Raw genomic sequence first — 23,023 nt, 5'->3', positions numbered from 1 at the left:
CTTCTAAATTGAGCGAACAATATTTTAATAAAATTTTAGAACAAATGAAAATAGGGTAAGTATTGCATTATTTATAATGCTATAATTATAGCTCCCCTACATATTGAGCTGTTTTGCGTTTTCTCTGGGTTTTTAGGAGGGGGTTATTTAGTTAAATCCTTGATTCTTTTAAGTTTTATCATAAATTATGTTTTTAAATGTTTCCGTCTGATACTGTTTTTTAACAATGAACATGTGTTTTAGAAATTCTACAAATCAACGTCATGGATGCAAATACACTGTGTTTAATGGGACTTATCCCCAGGTAATTACGCATAGGACTGCTACTTCATTGGATTAAACAGAGGACATTTCTATAAAATTTCTAAACTAATATAGCATAAGGAAAATATCCTTCATTACCGTTTTTCCAAAAGCTGTTGAACGGTTAAGTAAGCCCAAAGTCTTTCAATGTAAGTCCCAAATATGTACTTCTGATCTTCAAAAGCTTTGGCTGTTTGATTAATATCTGATTGTTCAGAGAAAGTTAGGTCATCTTCAGCCTGTTAGAAATTTTTAAAAGAAAAGCTTTCTTTTACTAATTCATTTGTATGACAGCAATTCAGATTGTTTACATTTATAGTATTAGTTTACTGTACAGCAGTCACAGCCTCTATAGGTTGTCCTCAACATATGACAATAAGGGAGCCTGGACTTCAAAGTTATAAGTCATGATGGTCATAAAATGTTTGGACCAACTAATTGTACCTTTTTTGCAGCGGTCATTAATCAAATCCATAGTTGTTAAGCAAATGCCATGGTCAGTAAGCGTAGTACTCGTTGGGTATGGTTTTCTTATAGATAGAATAGAATAGAATAGAATTTTTTTATTGGCCAAGTGTGATTGGACACACAAGGAATTTGTCTTGGTGCATATGCTCTCAGTGTACATAAAAGAAAAGATACGTTCATCAAGGTACAACATTTACAACACAATTGATGATCAATATATCAATATAAATCATAAGATTGCCAGCAACAAGTTATAGTCATACAGTCATAGGGAAAGCCATTGTAAAAAGTGGCTGTGGACTGTGGGACCCAGGAATTGGCCATAAATGTGGCTGCATTGCTGAGCAACCCAATTTTCTAACCCTTTTAGGACTCCGAAAGATCCAGTAATTGCATGTTCATTTAAGTCTCCTATGTACACACAGAGAGACTCTGGCACACATACTGTACACTTTCTACTTACTGGATGCCAGATATGGAAATGCCTGAAATGACTCCTCGGACTATATTTTAATACAGTGCCCCCCCCCCAATTTTTGGACACCAAGGACTGGTTCCATGCAGAGAGGTTTTTCCATTGACCAGAAGGGGTATGGTTTTGTGTGCTGTCTGCATCCTGCGGATAGGGCTTCGCTTGTTTGCATGGCCCAGTTTCTGGCATGCCGTGGACTGCTGCCAGTCCATGGACTCGGGTTTGGGGAGCCCTGTTTTAATAGATGAGTTGTTCTGCTTTGAATGACAAGTTCCCATTTATATGACCCTTTTAAATAGGGAACCATTATATAGAGATGGGGCTACTCTCCCCTCACATGAGTGGAGAAGGATCCAATCCTGTATTTACCCCATGAGCTTTCACATCTGCAGTAATACTGTTGAGAACATCGTCTATGATGCGTCCAGCCACAACAATTTCAGAACCGTCATAATAGTGTTTAAAATGATTTTGAGTCAGATCAGAGATGGCATTTTCAGGGTAGTGTAACTCCACTTCAGTAAGTAAAGGATTGGCCACTTCATCATAAAAGCCCTAAAGGAAAATGAAAGAGAATTTTTTTTAAAAAAGCAAGCAAATAGAGAAACACCTTGACCCAATTATCAGTAAAACTTTAGCTCAACAGTCTGTCAAGGGGAATGGGTCCCCTGTTAAATTCCATTATTTACCAAGGAGCCAGCTTGGTGCAGTGGTTCAGGTGCTAGCCTGGAAACTAGGACACCATGAGTTCTAGTCATGAAAGCTGGCTGGGTGACATTGAGCCAGTCACCTCTCCCTCAGATCAATCCATCTCACAGGTTTGTTGTTGTGGGGAAAATAGGAGGAGGGAGAAGGAGTGTTCACTGCCTTGAGTTGTTTATTAAAAAAATAATAAAGGTGGGATATAAATAAATAAATCCAAAAAGATATATTTGCAATGTGACTATCCTTAGTAGCTATGGTGGTGGCTGTTAAGATGCAAGTCACTGGCTCCCATGGAAGTAGGTAAGACTTACTCAGCTACCAAAACAATCCAACATAACATGCCTTGGGGCACTGCAATCTGAGGCTAAACGAGAGCTCCCTTCCACCAATCTTTCTGTTATTGCACTGCAGAACTCATTGTGTGACATATCTGACTGACCTATCCATTTCCCCAGCCATGACCATCTAGAAAAGGATGTTAGTGCTGAACTTAATTTTTTTAAAAGACTTAAAAGTAAAGCAATTATATAATGACTATCTATTATTTTATACAAACATTGAATGAATATTTTATCATTTAAACCTGCAGCTGCAGAGCAGAATCAGAATCTTCAAAGATACGCCGAGCCAACCCATCGTTGTTTGATGCCATCTTTTCTAAAGATCCATAGTCCAGATCATAGCCAAACCCCAGATTATATAAAGGATACTTTCCTTGAATTGCATTTCTAACATTTTGTAAAATTGTGTCTGTGTTTAATTCTCCTACAGGAAAACATACAAAAAGATAACATAATTTTTAAAAAATACATTTGTGTTGTTCCTGTTTCATTTATAATAAAACGAAGTAATAAAAACTTACCTTAGTATGAATTTTGAACATGGCTTGCTTTTGAAATCAGATTTGCCACTCAGGACAGCAGTTTCCTGTCCTGATTCATTAACATATAATTGTTAATTATATATCGGCTAAACGCATCCCCCCCCGACTCCATTATCACAGTAAGAGACTATCATGTTTACCGGTCTGATCATGAAACCCGCAGAGAAGGTGGAGTAGCTATCTTCTACAACAAGTCATTAAATCTAAAAAATATTCAAGTTGCACATGAACTCACTCTTCCGGAAACTATCATATGTGAACTGTCCTTAGAAACCACACTTCTCTTCTTACTATGTTACAGAGCCCCTGACTACAATATCACACATGTGAATAAGTTAACTTCACTACTAATGTGGGCAGCCTCCTGCCCATACCTTCTCATCTTTCTTGGTAACCTCAACCTACCTCTTATTAATTGGACAATAAACGAACGTACAACTGAACCCATTCATAAAACCTTATAAATGCTGTTATAAATCTAGGTCTAGATAAACTAGTAACTAACAACACTAGACTCAACAACTGCCTCAACCTCATCTTCTGCAACAGCTTAAACTCAATTTATGGGCTACAAATAAAAAAAACCCTTTTCCAGCAGTGACCACAGCATGATTGACTTTTGTCTCAATATACACCCTTACAAAAATCACCAAAATAATGGGATACCCAACTACAACTTCAAAAAAAGCCAACTATGATCTCATAGATACCGACCTCTCATCTCTTGATTGGCAAATTCTATTCTCTGGGTATAACACTGCCGAAGACCATTATAATATTTTCTTGCTCAAAATCAATAGAGTTATTAAACTATATGTACCACTAATCACCACCAAAACCAGGAAAAACAAATTACCCACATCAATAAGAAAGCTCCAATCCCAAAAAAAAAAATCCCTCTGGCGAAAAAACAAAACTGGCTATGTAGCTAACTTTAAAAGCCGTTACAAAAATATATGCCACCAAATAAAGACTAAAAGCACCAATTACCACCCCAAACAAGAAGAAAACCTCCAATGCACAAAATCCAACCGTGCCTTCTATAATTTTGTAAACAACAAACTTAAAGACTCAAGATCCATCCTACCCTAAAAGGACCTAATGGTAAAGAATGCAATGATGAAGCAGTTAAAACAAATCTCTTCAACACAATCTTTGGCTCAGTCTTTGTCAACAGCAATGGCTCATGCCCAACATTCCCTAGATGTACCACAAATAACTACAACAATATAACACAAATAGATTTCACAGAAGATAACGTTGAAAAAGCACTACATAGACTAAAACCATCTCTATCTATCGGACCTGATGGACTATGTGCATACTTCTTAAAAAAGATGCCTACTGCTATAGCTGAACCCCTAAGCATAATATTTGAAAAATCCTTCAGGACCAGCTCTCTACCCAAACTATGGTCACTAGCCTCAGTCATCCCTATCTTCAAAAAGGGAGACCCCAACCTAGTTGAAAATTACAGACCAATCTCTTTATGTTGCATCACCTGCAAAGTCATGGAATCAATCATTAACCATTCCATTACCCTCCACCTAGAAACAACCTACTCTCTAACAAACAATTTGATTTCAGAAAAAAATTATCCTGTAATTTACAACTTCTACACTGCAAGAACATATGAACTAAAATCTTGATCAGGGCAAAGCAATAGACACAATTTACATAGACTTCTGCAAAGCCTTTGATTCAGTGGTACATGACAAACTACTTCTAAAACTAAAATCCTATGATATCTCTGGACCCCTACATAATTGGATAACCGTGTTCCTGTCAAACAGACAACAAGTGGTCAAAATAGGGAGCACCCTATCAAAGCCTGCACCTGTTAATAGCGGTGTCCCCCAAGGTAGCATTTTAGGACCAACACTCTTCATACCATACATAAATGACCTTTGTGATCATATTATAAGCAACTGCGTTCTCTTTGCTGATGATGTAAAAATATTTAACACCACCGACAATGCTGCTACCCTTCAAAAAGACATTGACTTTGTGTCGGAATGGTCAAACAATTGGCAACTCCAAATCTCAATCAACAAATGCTCTATCTTACACATTGGCAAAAAGAAACAGAACACAAAATATATGCTGAGTGGACATGACCTTGTAGATGACCCTCACTCTGTCAAGGACCTTGGTGTATTCATATCTAATGATCTAAGTGCCAAAGCCCAATGTAACATCATCGCCAAAAAGGCATTAAGAGTTGTAAACCTAATCTTGTGAAGCTTCTTCTCTGGTAATATCACACTACGAACCAGAGATACAAAATATTTGCTAGACCAATTCTTGAATACAGCTCATCTGTCTGGAACCCGCACTGCATATCAGACATTAATACAATTGAACGTGTCCAGGAATATTTTACAAGAAGAGTCCTCCATTCCTCTGCTCACAACAAAATACCTTATGCCACTACACTTAAAATTCTGGGCTTAGAAAACTTAGAACTACGCGGCCTTTGGTATATCCTAAGCGTAGTTCATAAAATTATCTGCTACAATGTCCTACCTGTCAATAACTATTTCAGCTTCAACCATAACAATACACGAGCACACAATAGATACAAACTTAAGGCAAACAGCATTAAACTCGACTGCAGTAAATATTACTTCAGCAACAGAGTGGTCAATGCCTGGAATGCACTACCTGACTCTGTGGTTTCATTCCAAAACCAACAAAAGTTCAACCTTAGACTGGCTGCTGTTGACCTCACTCCATTCCTAAGAGATCTGTAAGGGGCATGCATAAGAGCACCAGTGTGCCTACCGTCCCTGCCCTTATGTTTCTTCTATTTGTATCTATTTTATGTATCCAATCCATGCTTATACTTATTATCTGAAACATTTTATTTATAAAATAAAATATTAACAAAGCAGCACACTGTATTTTGATAAGTGAGTTGAGATCTGAATTATTTTTTGTCACACCCAAACCCTTTTTGTTTTTCCCTTTATATGAATTCATGAAGAACCAGGAACCATGTTTTGTGTACAATAGTTTTGTGCAATGACTTTACAATGGAGAAACTACAATGAAAACTATGGTTTAAAGTTGACATTATAACCTAGTTTGTTCAAAGTTTGTTCATTGGCTTGGCTAGAGTTACACATCAAACTAATCAATAAAGTAATTTGCTCTTGGTTATGTAAATCCAACCAACTGTGATGTATTCAACAAGTGGAAGTTTAGTAAACCATAGCTTAGCACAGTGTGTGAACCCAAGAGTTATCTATATAGCTCCCTGGGTTTGGTAAAATGAGAAATGATGATTTACTGAAGGATTTATTACATGTTCCAGTTCATTGAAGCCAGAAGAATGAAGGGACGCTAAGCATGGTCGAATGGTTTATTCTTGATTAAAGTGAAATTCTCTTCAAAGTTCCTAAATAATTGCATGTGTTTATTGCTGCATAAATCATTGTTAAATACATGATGATTAGTGTTAAATAGGTTTTATACCAAATATATATGTCAGATGCAGAGATTAATTTATGTAAGAATAAAATATGAAACCCAAAGCTAGTTCCAGAGTATTATGCCAAGCTTGCCTGTCAAGAAAATTACCTTTAATGGGTCTGCCATCTGTTAACATAATAATTAAGGAAGCACTTCTTTCAGGCAAAGAACCATTTTTGTGAGCCTCATTCAGCAGTTCAATACCGGCCATTAAGCCACCATTAAGATTTGTCCCTGGAACAAAAGTGCACAAGTTGTTAGACACCTCAAAGACTGACACAGAGAGGAGGAGGAGGGGGGTCAACCTATTCTCCAAAGCACCTCAAGTATAAAGTATTAACATAATTTGGATATATGAAAAGAGTAAGTAAAAAAGGAATATTAGGACAAGAACTAACGGATGGAAATTTATCAAGAAGAGATCGAACCTAAAATTAAGAAGAAATTTCCTGACAGTGAGAACAATTAATCAGGGGAATGACTCGTCTCCAGACGTCGTGGGTGCTCCATCACTGGAGATTTTTAAGAGTAGATTGGACAGTCATTTATCTGGAATGGTACAGGATTTTCTGCTTTAGCAGAAGATTGGACTAGAAGACCTCTAAAGTCCCTTCCAACTCTGTTATTCCATATTCTGTATTACTGTAGCTTCACACACTTGCATTTGTATTAACATATAATAATAATAACAACAGAGTTGGAAGGGACCTTGGAGGCTTCTAGTCCAACCCACTGCCCGGCAGTTTATACAATGAAAGAGAATATTGTAGCATTCTATCAGCAACTGGGCTTCCATGATAAAAATCATTTTCTTTTCTTCAAGCTGTTATATCTAAGGAATGAGGGCATGTCAAAGCTATGGTTGAGCTCGTACAGTATTACATCTTACAAAATCCTGCACTAGACCATCTGCTTTGTATCTTTTATTTAATCTTTGGTTAGAATTTCAGACTCTGGTAGTTCAAAAGATGTCTGTGAAACCCTGGAGAACTATTAACTCATCTAGTCAAACCAATCCAAGGGGCAATGGTCTGATTTAATATAAGACTTTGATATACATTCACACAGAGAAATACTTCAAAGATATGTGCATTTATGTCAGGAGAAATTGGAAAATGAATGAAACTAATGGGCCAGGGCATTGTGGGGAGGGGGAGGAAGGAGAATCAGTGTAACAAAATCAGCAATGTGTCAGGCCTGGAAACCATATTAAACTTTCGGTTTCCAGACGCTGCCACATTTTTATCTTAAGGGGAGGAGGGGGGGGTTGAGGGGTATGGTAACATTCTTCCGGCGGTCAAGGTCGGATGGCGTTCACGTCTGCACGAGGAGTGGCATGAAGTTACTCGAATGAACTGGAAGAACGTCGGACCGTGTGATCATCAGAGGGGTCAGGGGGGTGGGACTATTGGGGTTTGTATAACTGGGGAAACGAATCCGGAACTTCAGTTTTGGGAATTGCACTCATCGTGTGCCAGTCTCCTCATGCTAGTAAAGGACTTTGAGAAAAAGAAACAGATGCCTCCGAGTCTCTTTTACGCAGAAGAGGTATTTCTGGAACCTTGACACAATGCAGTGTTGAAACACAAGGCCCCCTCTTTTTATATTTGACACAGATAACTAAAAGGGAGATGGCTTGTGGCATGACATTGTGGATGTCACCAGCTGGTCTATGGATGCTATTGCAACAGAGCCCTTTCCTTCAGCATCCATTATGAGGCAAAATATTTTGCCATGCAGACCCTCTATGATAAAATTACAGGTGATCCTGTAAAACAGGGGTGTCAAACTCAAGGTGCTTAGATTTGGCCCACAGGGCCACCCTTGAAACAGTGAAGGATCAGCCCGTGGTGCCTCTGCCAGTGAGAACAGAACTTGGGAGGGCCACAAGCGCCCCCCCCCCGGCCTCAATTTTCAGCCATCCTAACCCTAACCCTCCTTCAGTCCTCTGCCAGAGAAGGCGGGGGGAGCTCTGTTTTTGCTGGCAGAGGGCTGCAGGAGGCCATTGTGGCTGAAAACAGAGCCCGGGCGGGCCACACATGGCCTCCCCGAACTCCATTTTTGCTGGCAGATGGCTGTAAGAGGTTGTCACAGCCGAAAACAGAGCCTCAATGAGTGACATCGAGCTGGCCATGCCCCCTGGCCACACCCTCTGCCCCCCTGAGGTCAAACATAACCCTGATGCAGCCCTTCATGAAATCAAGTTTGACATCCTTGCTGTAAAATATTCAGCATTGTTTGTGTCTCCATTTGTTCATTTTATGCCCTTATCTCATCCAGTTTTTTAAAAAGATCTTGCAGTTCTTCCCACAGTGAATCTTATCAAGTTTTTATATTAATGATTCTCAATTTAGCAATTTTAAGATGTGTGGACTTTAACTCCCTGCTGGCTAGGGAACTGTGAGAGTTGAAGTCATCTTAAAATTACTGGTTGAGAAACATTCTATTAGATAACAATTGGATTATTCATAATAAAGAGGGAGTGATTGTTGTTAGGCATCTATTTGTTAAAATGATGCTCAGGATACAGATGCATAAAAATAAATAAGTAATGAAAGACAGGTCAACATTATTTTATCCCCTGACAATTGGTCCTGCCACAGTTTTCTTCCCTTGCTGGAATGTTAATGTTCATAATTTACATGCTACATGCTATAAAGAAACTGCAAATACTGTTAGGTACTACAATTAAATAAATACAGCCCATTTCCCCACAAAACATACATCCAGCTATATCAATCTGCTGAACATAACGTCTTGCTTCTGCCAAGTTCTCGGGAGTGGCTTTGATTAAGGTGTCTTTCCATTTGTGCACGTTACTCCCGAACAGTACGAAATTTATGTAGTCCTCTTCTTTTATATCTTCTAATATTTTTAGCAGTGCTTCTCTTGTCTAAAATTAAACATTAGAACAATGCTTAAAGCAAGAACCTTAACAAAGATATAGAAATTTAACCCGGTTATTTCCAGCAATTATTTTCATTCATACAGAAACTCAGTTTGGCTATATTTATTTATTTATTTATTTATTTATTAATCGTATTTATATACCGCCCTATCTCCCGGAGGACACATAAATACAAAGTAAAATAACAATTAAAAAACTTATTCTAAAAGGCCAAATGTTTAAAAATGTTAAAATGTTTAAAAACAATATAAAAAATAAAACCCATTTAAAACCCATAAATTTAAAATCTAATCCAGTCCTGCGCGAATGAATAAGTGTGTTTTAAGCTATATACAGAGGTACAACCAACTATAGAAAAGCTGAATAAACCAGGATATCGTTTATAGCTGGATTCATAACAAGATTAGGCAGTTTGGTTCTGGAGAAATATTCTGGATTACCAGTCTCATGCTTCCTTGCTATTGGCCATGTTGATGGGGAGTGATGAGGCTTAGTCCCAACAAGCCATTTTGGAACGCCAGATTTCCTCTGAACCTTCCCCTTTGGCTTTCCTTTCTGTAGTAGCCACTCATAGCCTATCTGGATGCTCTTTGTTGTAGACCTGATGTTTATCAAACTGCATCTCTTTAACTCTGCTGCAGGCACAAGGTTTGTGAAAGTTCTAGCCATAGGAACATTAATGTCTTCATATTATTATGGATAAAAACATTTTCAAAGCCAGTAAGGGATTCCTAACTTTCAAAGGAAGGAGAATGTGTCAATAAAGTTTAGCTTTTTATGCACAAGGGTGGAGAGAGACTCTTTAGCTGTGTGTTCTAAAGGAAAGATCATTCTACTGGAAGACCACCACAGGTCTTCTATGAAATAAACATTTTCATGACCAAAAAAATCTAAAACATTAGAAGAAACAGAGTACCCCAGTGAGCTGCTCAGTTCCTCTTGTTCCTCTTACCTCCCAGCAAGAATTGCCAAGGAGGTCCAGATCCCAATGGCAGACAGGAAGTCACACTCTTGCAATAGGCCAGAAGATCTACCACCCCCCCAAAATCTCCATATCATTGAGAACCTCCATATGGGAGATCTTCAGTTGGCATAAGATGCAAACATGAGTTCCGTGCAAAAAATGCAGTCTGAGTATATAGTCTGTCTCAGCAGCAGTCAGACTGCTGCTTACCCCTTGCCTTTTCCTTTCAATCATGGCGTTTGATGTGATTTGGAGGAGATAAAAATGGTGAAATGAGGGCATCTACTGTGTGATTGAAGTCCTCCTTTTGCACATTGTGCTATGCATACTGAAAAGCGACCAGTATTATTAAATCATGTGGTCCTGGCCTTCATAACTGGGATGCAAGAGTGCTGGCTAAGAAAAGTAATGAGGCAAACGGAGAGAACCTTTCTGCTAATTGAAGCATTAGTTGTCCTTGAAACTGACTTTAAAATATGGAGTTACCTGTTCTAATTTACGTCCCCTCATGGAGATGCTGACATCAATGATAAAAACAACATTCTTAGGCAAACGTAAAATATTTTTTGGTGCAAAAAAGTGTACAAAGTATCCATTGACGATCTGAAAAATAAGAAGGTAAAAATTATATGAAGTGAAATTTCTATAAGATGCAACTAGCACACCCATTTAACTAAGTTCTGCTTACCTGTAGGTCGCTTGTAGCTTCTCTGTTCACATCATACTTCACAATAAAATCTCCATTCAGTAGTGTTGTGAGACAGTCTACACAGGTCCGTTGTTGATCCAGAGTTGGCTTGAAAGAAACTTTGCCCTGAAAACACAATGTATACATATGCATCCCTATATATGCACAGACATAAGTTTATCAAATTTAACCATGCATATGCAATCTATGTTCCGTGGGAATCTATAAATATGAATACCTGCTTCACAGAGAAATTGACATCTTGCATATGAAACAATCTAAGCATGCAACAAAGCTCTATGCTATGCCTTCAAATAGCTGTATAGTTCAAAAGGTCCCAAAGCTTCTCTCTTCAAGGTGTCCTTAAGTGTTTCAGTAATTTTGTCACAGTACCTTGGCAATTCCCAAACTACACCATGACACTACTAAAGCAACAATTGGATAAAAGGGGCTTGTGCCCTGGTCAAGAATGCAACGTGAGTAACCATTTAAGACAAGTCCTCCTTAATTCATGCTAAAATAAAGGGAGGGAGGGAGGAAGTGTATTCAGACTAGCAAGTTTGCTAAAGCTTTACAATAAAAGTAACACTGACCCAGTGATGGGTTTCTACCGGTTCGCCTTGGTTCGGACGAACTGATAGTGGCAGCGGTAGGAGGCTCCGCCCACCAACCTGAATGCCATCACGGATGCTCTGCGCATGCACAGAAGTGCCCCGCGTGCTCCTGATTCCGAACCGGTAGCAAAGATAAGTAGAACCCACTACTGCACTGACTTACATGGCTTTGGTATCCTTGTCAGGATTACTCTAATGCAAGATTATTAAGTAGTAAAACAATCCCACAGCATCCTTAAGAGTTCACAGGCACTGTGGCCCACAGTTTGGGAACTGTGGGCCTACTTTACATTTCCAAATTAATTATTGATTTCTCATGTCCAATGAATATATTATTCCTTTAATATAGACTCTTAACTTCCTAGGGGGATCTAGAAAACACATTTGTTCTATAGTAGCCCCTGCTGTGGGGAACAGCTTTCCTCATAAAATATGGCAGTTCCCCCTTCTTTTTTGAAACTTTCCAGAAACCAGAAAAGAGCTGGCTCTTTCGCCAAGCACTGAGATGAAGTGAGGATGGAGCCCTATGGGTTAGGAAGCATTGATCAGGACGCTGGGATTCTTGGGGCTTTTTGGTGATTAGTTTTATTGTTTGCTTTTGTTTTAATGTGATTAATATAGAGTTGTTACACATCAGATGAATCGCAGTAGGAATCCTTTAAGTAAATAAAATAAACCAATGTTGAAACTTCATATTTTGTTAGAAAAAAAATAAATTCATTTTGTCTAAGATTGTTGTCTAATATACCTCTTTTCCTGAAAAAGACTTCTGTAAGACTGGTAACAAGTCATTGGTGATGAATGAGCCTTCAGCTTCCAGATAACTGATGCCCTGGAGTTCAAAGATGTTGACCTCAATCTGAAAAGTTAATTTGAATCATGCTGTCACTGACAAATTCACTGACAAATTCAGGAAGAGGCCTCCAAAGAGGACCCCATTCTAATGCTGGTTTCTAAATCTTTCTTTGAATCTTGAGAAGAACAGTTACTATTTGTTCTTAAAGGTAAAGGTTCCCCTCACACATATGTGCTAGTCGTTCCTGACTCTAGGGGACGGTGCTCATCTCCATTTCAAAGGCAAAGAGCCAGTGCTGTCTGAAGATGTCTCCATGGTCATGTAGCTAGTATGACTCAATGCCAAAGGCGCACGGAATGCTGTACCTTCCCAGCAAAGGTGGTCCCTATTTTTCTACTTGCATTTTTTAAGTGCTTTTGAACTGCTAGGTTGGCAGAAGCTGGGACAAGGAACGGGAGCTCACCCCGTTACGTGACACTAGGGATTCAAACCACTGAACTGCCGACCTTTCAATCGACAAGCTCAGCATCTTAGACCCTGAGCCATCACGCCCCTATTTGTTCTTACTATCATCTTAAGTAGCATAAATGCATAGTAATGAAAATTATAAAATGTGTACTACCACTCATTTAAATCCATTCTGAAAAAAACTTACACCATCAATGTGTCATTTCAGAAGTACATTACCTCAAAGTTCTTGACAAGCTGCTTTGGGTTGACTTTTATGAACATCTCATAATAGCCAAATCTTCGCTTCAGCAGTTCCTCAAAGGCCAACTCAAAAACCACTTCACTGGATGCTGCAATATTGACTGAAACAGTGAATTTTTCTGTCTTCCTCCCAGAAGCCCTAGAAAGGCCCAGATTTTTAATTGTGCATACATGCCATTGCATTAAAATAAAATAAAATGCATTTTAGGGTATTTTTATTTAAAGGAATAATTTTAAATAGTTAAACATCAGTGAAATTAAACAAAAAAGTCAAGTTGTGAGAAACGGAGCTCCTACATACTCTCCAAAATGGTATTTCTCTTAATATATATTTATTATGTTTTATCAATGGAAATACAATACAACACAGGAAAAAAAGCCCAGAAAAAACATACCTCCATAACAAAAAAAAAGGAAGGAAGGAAGGAAGGAAGGAAGGAAGGAAGGAAGGAAGGAAGGAAGGAAGGAAGGAAGGAAGGTGTACAAAGAAGGAAAAAGTCAAAGTAACCATCAAAATATTAAATATAGAAAAAGTCCACCCTGTCTGGATGCTGAAAAGAACAACAAAAAAAAACAACACCTGTTAAATTCTTCTCCCCTTACACAATGTTGTGTACAAACATTGTTGTAAACTTTCCCATCCTTTCTCATCCAAAATGGTATCTTTTGATGCTGGTATGCAGTGCAGTTCTTGAGTATATGTGCTCCATTGAATGCACAGTTTGGACTTAGAAGTAGTATTGAATACACCTATTCTGGTCCACTAGCAATTTGCTGAAATAACTGCTGTTGGGAATCATTATGGTAATGGTCAGATAATTCTGCTTTGCATTAGCCATATAATCTCTTAGATAAGCAATATAAACTTGTAGATGCAGATTCTTCTCAGAATTGGACGACGTACAAGAAAAACTAGCAAGCAGACAAAGTCTGCATTGTATGTGTATTTCTGTATTTCCTGTTCTAACCACATAATCATTAACTGTGATGTTTCCATGTCTCGCTACATTTGAACATTCTGTAACAGGAAAAGTTCTGTAGAAATGTGCCCACACCTGCTGTTGCAAACTGTTCAGAAACGCTAACCACAGAGCCTGTCCGGGTAACACTGGACATGATAAGAAAACTGCTTTGCACACATAGAATATTCATTTTGCTCAGCTGTGTTTGCAAACATATTGCCATAATATACATATCCAACCCAATGTGTCAGTTTATGTGTGGTTAATCAGGATCACATGCTTGCCTTCTGATACTCTGTAACCCACCCCTAACAAACCTCAATAAAAGAGTTTGTCTCGAGCTAGCTCGGAGCTCGCTCACCCCGAGGAGAATTGGACTCCGTGTCTTCGTTCTCACTCCGTCCGGCGCGGGGACTGCCCGGACCCTCTCGTGGCGAGCCCGCTGGCTGCGAGAAACGCCACAAACTGCACAAGAGTCAACTCTTCCTCCAAGGTACTGGATTCTGTGTACAAATCCATACATTTCCCTTTCTTTTTTTGTCATCCTGAAATAAATTACCAGGATTAAAAAAAAAATCTCACCTTACTAGACCAGCTGTCTGTCCTTTTGAAACTGCTTGTTGATACTGTTTTTTAGCAGCTTCTTTTTCCTTTATAGTTCCTGGATATGCCACACCATCAATTGTCCTAGGAAAGGAAAAAATATTCTATACATAGAAATATTTCTGGTCTTTCTCTTTTCAAAGCATCACATTTCTTTATATATCCCTCTATTCCTGAGCTAGTTTAAATGAGAAACAATTCTATCATAATTGTCTTAAGAATTAGACAATTGTAATTAAATGCAGGACAATTATGAAGAAAACACCCAATGGTAATTAATGTCCTGAAAAAGGGAAGCCTTTAGGTTGGTGCTCAGGCATGTACAAAGATCTTAGACCAGGGGTGTCAAATTGAAGGCCCGCGGGCCGGATCTGGCCCACTGGGTGTTTAGATCTGGCCTGCGGGGCTGCCCTGGAAACAGCTAAGGACTGGCCCGCAGTTCCTCTGCCAGGAAAAATGGAGGTTAGGAGGACCACACATGACTTTCCCAGGTTCTGATTTCAGCTGCGATGGCCTCCTGCAGCCCTCTGCCAACAAAAACAGAGCCTCCCCAGGCTCCGTTGTTGCTGGCAGAGAACTGCAGGAGGCCATCACAGCCAAAAACAGAACCTTGACGAGTGATATTGAGCTGTCCACACCCACCCCGGCCCTCTAAGTTTGAACACAACTCTGATGCAGCCCTCAATGAAATCAAGTTTGACACCCGTGCCTTAGACCATGGTCAACCACTGGCATTTTTAGACAATGCACAGAAAGAAGCAGCAGCTGGACTTTTTTTCACCACAAAAATCAAGAAAAGAGATCAGATGGACAACTGATTATTTAAAACATTTTTTCCAATACTCTCTTTAGCCAAATAGAATAAAAATGTGATTATATTTTTATTTTTAAAAATTTAATTTGTTATTTCAAGGGAGTGTCTCTTAGAAGGGTGAGAAGTTTGTGGTCCTCCCCAAAGGTTAAACTACAGCTCAAAGGGCCATGTGGACTCGGGCTACTGGGAATTGAAGTGAAATAATCTGGAGGTCACAGATTAATTTTCCCTATTCTACAATAGTATGAAAGAATAATGCAGTTACTATTAGACATGTAATCAGTCAGGACCCTAGGAATGAGCAAAAGCCATTCCATTTGGTAGGGATACATAAAATTATTTTTTCCTCTTTTTAACATTATGTATTTTTGTGTGTTTTTTGGGGTGGTTATGGTCTTTTTTATTGTATACTGCCCAGAATCATTTCTACAGTGAGATGGGTGGTGTATAGATTTGATAGACAGGCAGGCAGGCAGGCAGGCAGAAAGATGGACAGTCAGTCAATCAATCAATCAGTCAGTCAGTCAGTGTAGGCTCTTTTCAAATTGAGAATAGCCAAGGACGATTTATTTCCAAAACTGAGCTAGTTCACATATTTGAAAGTTGAAACTAAATTTGCACCCTTCCTCTTAATTTCTACTATAGGGCCAAATAGGTTTTCACCTGGGGCAATGACTCCCTGAAGGTCAAATTGAATGTCTGCTCACAACTCAGTTGTTTGGGAAAATAGATTTACATACATGGTGAAGTTTGTGATGAATGCTGTCTTTGGGAGGTCCACATCAAAGAAGGCTTCCTTAGATGCATTGCCAAGGTTGATGGCTCGACTGGTGATGACATTATGAGCAAATCGAGAGGTAATATGGGAATCAATGCTCATGCTATGGATATCGATGCCATCTGTGTTCTGGAAAATGAGCATTTACTTGATGAGTTAGTGAAAGACATTAACTAGTTTCAAATTGGGAACATTGGTATAATTCAAACAGCAGTTCAGAACAAAGTTTTAATGGCACAGTGAAAAGTAGAGAAAACAATAGATATGTATCCATTTTCTCAATATTTACTGACATTCAAAAAAGACTAATAGTACTACCATTAGACTTTCCATTTTATCACAACTTAAACATAATATTTGGTTAATACATGGAGATACTGTAGATACATAAATGCATATACCATATTTCCCCAATTTATTTTTTTTTGTGGGGGGGGGGCAAAATAAGCACTGGGGCTTATCCTCAGGGAAACATGATTTCAGGGTGATCAGCCCAGCTGGGCAGCCACCCCCTGGTGTACACACAAGAGCTGGCAAGTGCATGGGGACCAACGGTATTTGGCAGCAGCTGCAACTTGCCAATGCCTTGGTCAGTGCACTGTGGAGTTACGCAAAGCAGAAGACACGGAGCGGAAGGCAGGGGATCCAATGGGCTATGGCTACTGCCAGACACCATCAACCTGCATGCACTCGCTGCTTCCTATGCTGGCCATGCTCACCCCCTTCACTAGGACTTATTTTTGGGGTAGGGCTTATATTAGGTGCACACATAAAAATTGACTGGGGCTTTTTCTTCTGTCTATTTCTTTTCCGTTTTTCTGTTTTCTATCCAGTTGTACCACTTCTCCCATATTACATAATATTCCGAATCCATCAATCCTTTCAATTCAAGTATTAATTTGTCCATTTTGGCACAATCAAATGCTTTTTTGATTATTAAATCTTCAGAGGGTATATTTGTACTTCTCCAACATTGTGCGAAGGCTAGTCTTGCCACAGTTATTATATGTAAAATGATATATGATGGGATTTTTAATCATATTTTCCTATGAAGGAGAAACAATTCTAGGGTGTATTCTATCCGGAAGCCTATTAATTCCTGTAACCAACTGTGTATTTTCTTCCAATGTTTTTTTCATTTCGGAACATAATCACCATGTATGATAAAAGGTACCTTGTTTTTGTCCACATTTCCAACAATTTGGCCTTAGATTTGAATATATCTTTGCTAATCTAGAGGGTGCCAAATACAAGGGATAAAACATTTTGTATTGGTTATCTTTATATTTTGCTGATTTAATTATTTTATAATTTCTATTCCAAATTGTTTCCCAATCCTCTAATTCAATATTATGCCAACATTTTTTGTACAAGATATATCATAGCTCCCTTCACTATGCCTTCAGCTCTGTCAAATGCTAATAAATAGTTCTAAATTTTGGTTCTAAATTTTTCATCCCTGCCAATCAATATTTTGTCCAATTGTTGTGGCACCATTTCAATTCCATACTCATCTTTATCTTTTATGTACCATAATTTTAATTGCAAACAAGGCTACCAATCTATATTTATTCCCTGTTCTTCCTGCCTATTTTTTAGATTCTCTTGGCTGTCTAAAATTTCATTGTATTTGGCCATTTTACTTATATCCAGAGTGTTTGGATGGATCATCACTTCCATTGTCGAAACCCATCTAGGGATTTTCATATAGTGTTTTTTCTTGATTTCTTACAATATTTGGATTAAAGCTTCTCATATTTTATGTTGAAAAAAATATAAATGAGATTTATTCTCTTTGTCCCATAGGAAGGCATGCCATCTTTTTTGTAAATCATGTCCAGTATAAGTAATCTTCTATTTCTCAAATTAATCCACTCCGTAACCCAAACTAGATTGCTGCTTTGTAATAAAGTTGCCAGTCTGGAAGCCCTAGGCCACCTCTGCTTCTACTATCCTGAAGATCTGTTAATTTTATTCTTGCTTTCTTACCTGCCCATATAAATTTTGTTGTAATTTGGTTTGCCAAAGCTGCATGGTTTCTAAACATGCAGCAGCTTTCAGTATCTGCAATGTCTGGACTGAATACAAAGGCAAGCCAACACAGAGCATATATATAAATACAGCAGTTCAGCTCAAAATTAGTGTAATAGGATTATTGGAGTTGGGTTGTTCTGGAACGCTGACAGAAAGGTTTTCCAGCACAAGGCTCATAAATAATGAAAATACTTACAGTATCTGCAACATTTCTCTTCTGTAATGGAAAAAAGTAATAAAATTATTATTATTATTATTATTTACATAAAATGACAGTATACACAGCAAACGAAATAATTATGCTGGATTTCGTATTACAGATCATTGGTCAAACACTTCCCAAGCAGCATTATTATTATTATTATTATTATTATTATTATTATTATTATTATTATTATTATTATTATTATTATTATTATTATTATTTTGTAAATATATTATTATTATTGTTGTTGTTGTTGTTGTTGTTATTATTATTATTATTATTATTATTATTATTATTATTATTATTCATTGTCAATCAAATTTAAATGACTAAATAAATTCATGTTATGTTAATTCTTTCTGAGGGCCTCCATGTTTTACATGCAAAGTCATTTATCCTTTGGATAAAAACCCTTATAGATATGTTTCTTTCACTACAAATATTAGGAGTGGGGCAATAACAGGAGTGGTATGACTCCAGCCCACACATATAAAGTCCAAGACTTGTATCTGCCCCAATGTCTTCCACCTCTACTCCTATTTTTTTGAAATCAGCTATAAAGGTAAAATTAAGGGTTAAAGAAGTATATTTTGGTCCCCAACATATAATTCTTTGCCCAACGTGTAATTCTATATCCTCAACATATAATTCATATAATATCGTGTTTCCCCAAAAATAAGACCCTGTCTTATATTTTTTTTTGAACCTGAAATAAGTGCTTGGTCATGCCTTATTGCCATGCGCTCAAAAGCCCGATTGGGCTTGTTATCAGGGGATGTCTTATTTTGGAGAAAACGGTATGATTTCATTCAGGGGTGAAATCTAAAAATTTTCCTTACCGGTTCTGTGGGCATGGCTTAATTGGTGGGAGTGGCTTGGTCAGATGACTGAGTGGGCATGGCCAATAACAATAAATAATAAGAATAAAAAAGTATAAAAAACAATAAGAGGTATCAAAAACCAACTTTCACACTTTACACACACACAACACAACACAACTGACTCACACACAATGTAAAAGCAGCTTCACTTCACACTTCACACAGCCACAAAAAGCTCAAAAACCAACCTTCACACTTTACACACACACAACTCACACACACACACACACACTCACAAAATGCCATATACAACTTTCTGAGATTTTGTGTGTTTGTGTAGTTAGAGTGAAACACTACAGAAACATACCAAATCTCAGAAAGCTTCACAAATATTTTATTTTATTATTTTATTTTATTTTATTGTGGACTTCAAATCCCAGAGTTCCTCAGCCAGCAAAGCAGGAAGTCAAAGCAAGCTTTTTTTTCTTCTTCAGTAGCTGAAGAAAACATGCCATTGCCAGCCCGAAAGAGCAGTAATTATAGGTAAGTGAGGAAGGGGAATTGGCTGGGCATGGGTGGGGGCTCTTATAAGTGGGGGCTGTTAAAAAGTGAGTTTAAAAGCCTGTGAGGATCAGGAAACTCCTCTGGGATTGCCAGAGGAGGCTTTTAAAACCTCGGTTTTTTTCTTTTTTCTTTTCCCCTTCGGCTGAAGAGGGTTTTTTTAAAAAAAACTTTTAAAGTGTTCTGATGATCTCTGCTCAGCCCCGCGATCATCAGAGGTTTTTTTTTTTTACTTTTCAAGGCATTATTATTATTATTATTATTATTTATTAAATTTTTATACCGCCCTTCTCCCGAAGGACTCAGGGCAGTTTACAGCCGTAGTAAAAAAACAACAGCAACATACACGTAAAACCATAATTAAAAAAAAATTATTACACAAATGGCCGAATTAAAACATTTAGAATAAAACCCCATAAAATATAAAATGTTAAAACATTAAAACTAATTAAAATCCCATTAAAAAATCCTATGCCAGTCCTGTGCGAACAAACAAATAGGTCTTCAGCTCGCGGCGGAAAGTCCGAAGGTCCGGCAGTTGCCGAAGTCCAGGGGGAAGTTTGTTCCAAAGGGTGGGAGCTCCCACAGAGAAGGCCCTCCCCCTGGGGGCCGCCAGCCGTCATTGCTTGGCGGATGGCACCCTAAGGAGTCCCTCTCTGTGCGAGCGTACAGGTCGGTGGGAGGTATTTGGTAACAGCAGGCGGTCCTGTAAGTATCCTGGCCCTAAGCCATGGAGCGCTTTAAGGGTAGTCACCAACACCTTGAAGTGCACCCGAAAGACCACAGGTAGCCAGTGCAGACTGTGCAGGAGTGATGTTACATGGGAGCAACGTGTGGCTCCCACTATCACCCACGCAGCTGCATTCTGAACCAACTGGAGCCTCCGGGTACTCTTCAAGGGGAGCCCCATGTAGAGAGCATTACAGTAGTCCAAGGGAGAGGTAACCAGAGCATGAGTGACCGTGCATAAGGCATCCCGGTCAAGGAAGGGGCGCAACTGGCGAACCAGGCAAACCTGGTTAAAAAGCCCTCCTGGCGACGGTCGTCAAATGATCTTCAAAAGACAACCGACCATCCAGGAGGACGCCCAAGTTGCGCACCCTTTCCACTGGGGCCAATGATTCGCCCCCAACAGTCAGCCGCGGCTGCAGCTGACTGTACCGGGGTGCCGGCATCCACAGCCACTCCGTCTTGGAGGGATTGAGTTTGAGCCTGTTTCTCCCCACCCAGACCCGTACAGCTTCCATACACTGGGAGAGCACTTCGATGGCTTCGTTGGGATGGCCTGGGGTGGAAAAGTACAACTGCGTATCGTCAGCGTACAGTTGGTACCTCACCCCAAAGCCATTGATGATCTCACCCAGCAGCTTCATATAGATGTTGAACAGGAGAGGCGAGAGAATCGACCCCTGTGGCATCCCACATGTGAGGGGCCTCGCGGTCGATCTCTGCCCTCCTGCCAACACCGTCTGCGACCAGTCAGAGAGATAGGAGGAGAGCCACCGATAAACGGTGCCTCCCACTCCCAGACTCCCTAACCGGTGCAGCAGAATACCATGGTCGATGGTATCAAAAGCCGCCGAGAGATCTAATAGGACCAGGGCAGAGGAGCAATCCCTGTCCCTGTCCCTCCAGAGATCATCAACCAACGCGACCAAAGCCGTCTCCGTGCTGTACCCGGGTCGGAAGCCAGACTGGAACGGGTCTAGATAGACCGATTCATCCAGGTATTGGGGTAATTGACGTGCCACCACACTCTCAACAACCTACGCCACAAAGCGAAGGTTGGAGACAGGACGATAATTCCCTAAAACAGCCGGGTCCAGGAGGGCTTCTTGAGGAGGGGCCTCACCACCGCCTCTTCCAAGGCGGCGGGGAAAACCCCCTCCATCAAAGAAGCATTTATAATCCCCTGGAGCCCGCCTCGTGTCACCTCCTGCGTGGCCAGCACCAACCAGGAGGGGCACGGGTCCAATAAACATGTGGTGGCATTCAACCACCCCAACAATCTGTCCATGTCCTCGGGAGTCACAGGGTCAAATCCATCCCAAATAATCTCAACAAGACGTGTCTCCAGCCCCTCACCTGGATCTACCCACTGTTGATCCAATCCGTCCCGAAGCTGAACGATTTTATCGTATAGATAACCACTAAACTCCTCGGCACGGCTCTGTAAGGGGTCATCCCGCACCTCCTGATAAAGGAGGGAGCGGGTCACCCAAAACAGGGCCGCCGGGCAGTTATCTGCCGACGCAATGAGGGAGGAAATGTAAGAACGCTTCGCTTCCCTCAGTGCCACTAGGTAAATCCTACTATAGGACCTAACTAGTGTCCAGTCAGCCTCGGAACGGCTGGATCTCCAGGCACTCTCTAGGCGTCTTCTCCGGTGTTTCATCTCCCTCAGCCCCTCGGAGAACCAAGGGGCTGGTTGAGATCTGCGCCGGGTCAGAGGCCGCAAAGGTGCGACACGGTCTAAAGCACCAATCGCGGCCCGTTCCCAGGCCGCAACTAACTCCTCAGCTGTGCCGTGGGCCAGATCCTCAGGAAATGGCCCAAGCTCCATCAGGAACCTCTCCGGGTCCATCAGGCGCCTGGGATGGAACCAGCATGTTGGTCCCATCTCCCTGCGGTGTTGAGCGGCGGTCCGAAAGTCTAGACAAAGGAGAAAATGATCTGACCATGACAATGGTTCGGTAATTAAATCTCCTAAATCCAGATCATTTAACCACTGTCCAGAGATAAAAATCAGATCCAGTGTGCCTCCCCCAATGTGAGTAGGGCCATCAACTATTTGTGTCAGGTCCAGGGCCGTCATGGAGGCCATGAACTCTCGAGTCGCGGTTGATGACAAGCCGGTTGATGGTAAGTTAAAGTCCCCCATGACTATAAGTCTGGGGGTCTCCACCACCACCTCGGCAAGCACCTCCAGCAGCTCGGGCAGGGCTGTAGTCATGCAGCAAGGAGCCAGGTACGTGATCAACAAGCCCACCTGCACCCTTTGACCCCATTTCACAAAGAGGGATTCACAACCGGCTATCTGAGGTACAGTGGTCTCCCTCGGTTCTAGACTTTCCTTAATCACAACCGCCACCCCCCCACCCCTACCTTGGGCCCTCGGTTGATGGAATGCTCGGAAACCTGGTGGGCACATTTTGACAAGGGGAGTTCCCCCTTCTGTGCCCAACCAGGTCTCCGTAATGCCCATAAGGTCCGCAGATCCCTCCTGCATAAGATCGCAAAGCGGGGGGGTTTATTGACC

The 23,023-nt window shown here is 40.2% G+C and overlaps 1 protein-coding gene across 1 annotated transcript in view; it reads right to left on the bottom strand.

The window, feature by feature from the left end:
• LOC131193403 (inter-alpha-trypsin inhibitor heavy chain H3-like) overlaps positions 1-23,023 on the bottom strand; it is a 38,504-nt gene that overhangs the window by 11,512 nt on the left and 3,969 nt on the right. Inside the window, exons 2-13 of the mRNA XM_058173510.1 lie at positions 18,374-18,394; positions 16,106-16,272; positions 14,531-14,635; positions 12,963-13,125; positions 12,228-12,338; positions 10,866-10,991; positions 10,664-10,780; positions 9,030-9,198; positions 6,414-6,539; positions 2,532-2,713; positions 1,613-1,798; positions 403-542 (exon numbers count right to left, since the gene is read on the bottom strand). Of these exons, the coding sequence (XP_058029493.1) occupies positions 403-542; positions 1,613-1,798; positions 2,532-2,713; positions 6,414-6,539; positions 9,030-9,198; positions 10,664-10,780; positions 10,866-10,991; positions 12,228-12,338; positions 12,963-13,125; positions 14,531-14,635; positions 16,106-16,272; positions 18,374-18,394 (1,613 nt within the window). The remainder of the gene's footprint in view (positions 1-402; positions 543-1,612; positions 1,799-2,531; positions 2,714-6,413; positions 6,540-9,029; positions 9,199-10,663; positions 10,781-10,865; positions 10,992-12,227; positions 12,339-12,962; positions 13,126-14,530; positions 14,636-16,105; positions 16,273-18,373; positions 18,395-23,023) is intronic.

The sequence above is a fragment of the Ahaetulla prasina genome, chromosome 2 (assembly GCF_028640845.1).
Source record: "Ahaetulla prasina isolate Xishuangbanna chromosome 2, ASM2864084v1, whole genome shotgun sequence".
NCBI classification, from domain to species: Eukaryota; Metazoa; Chordata; class Lepidosauria; order Squamata; family Colubridae; genus Ahaetulla; species Ahaetulla prasina.
This window is presented reverse-complemented; position numbering and strand designations above follow the sequence as displayed.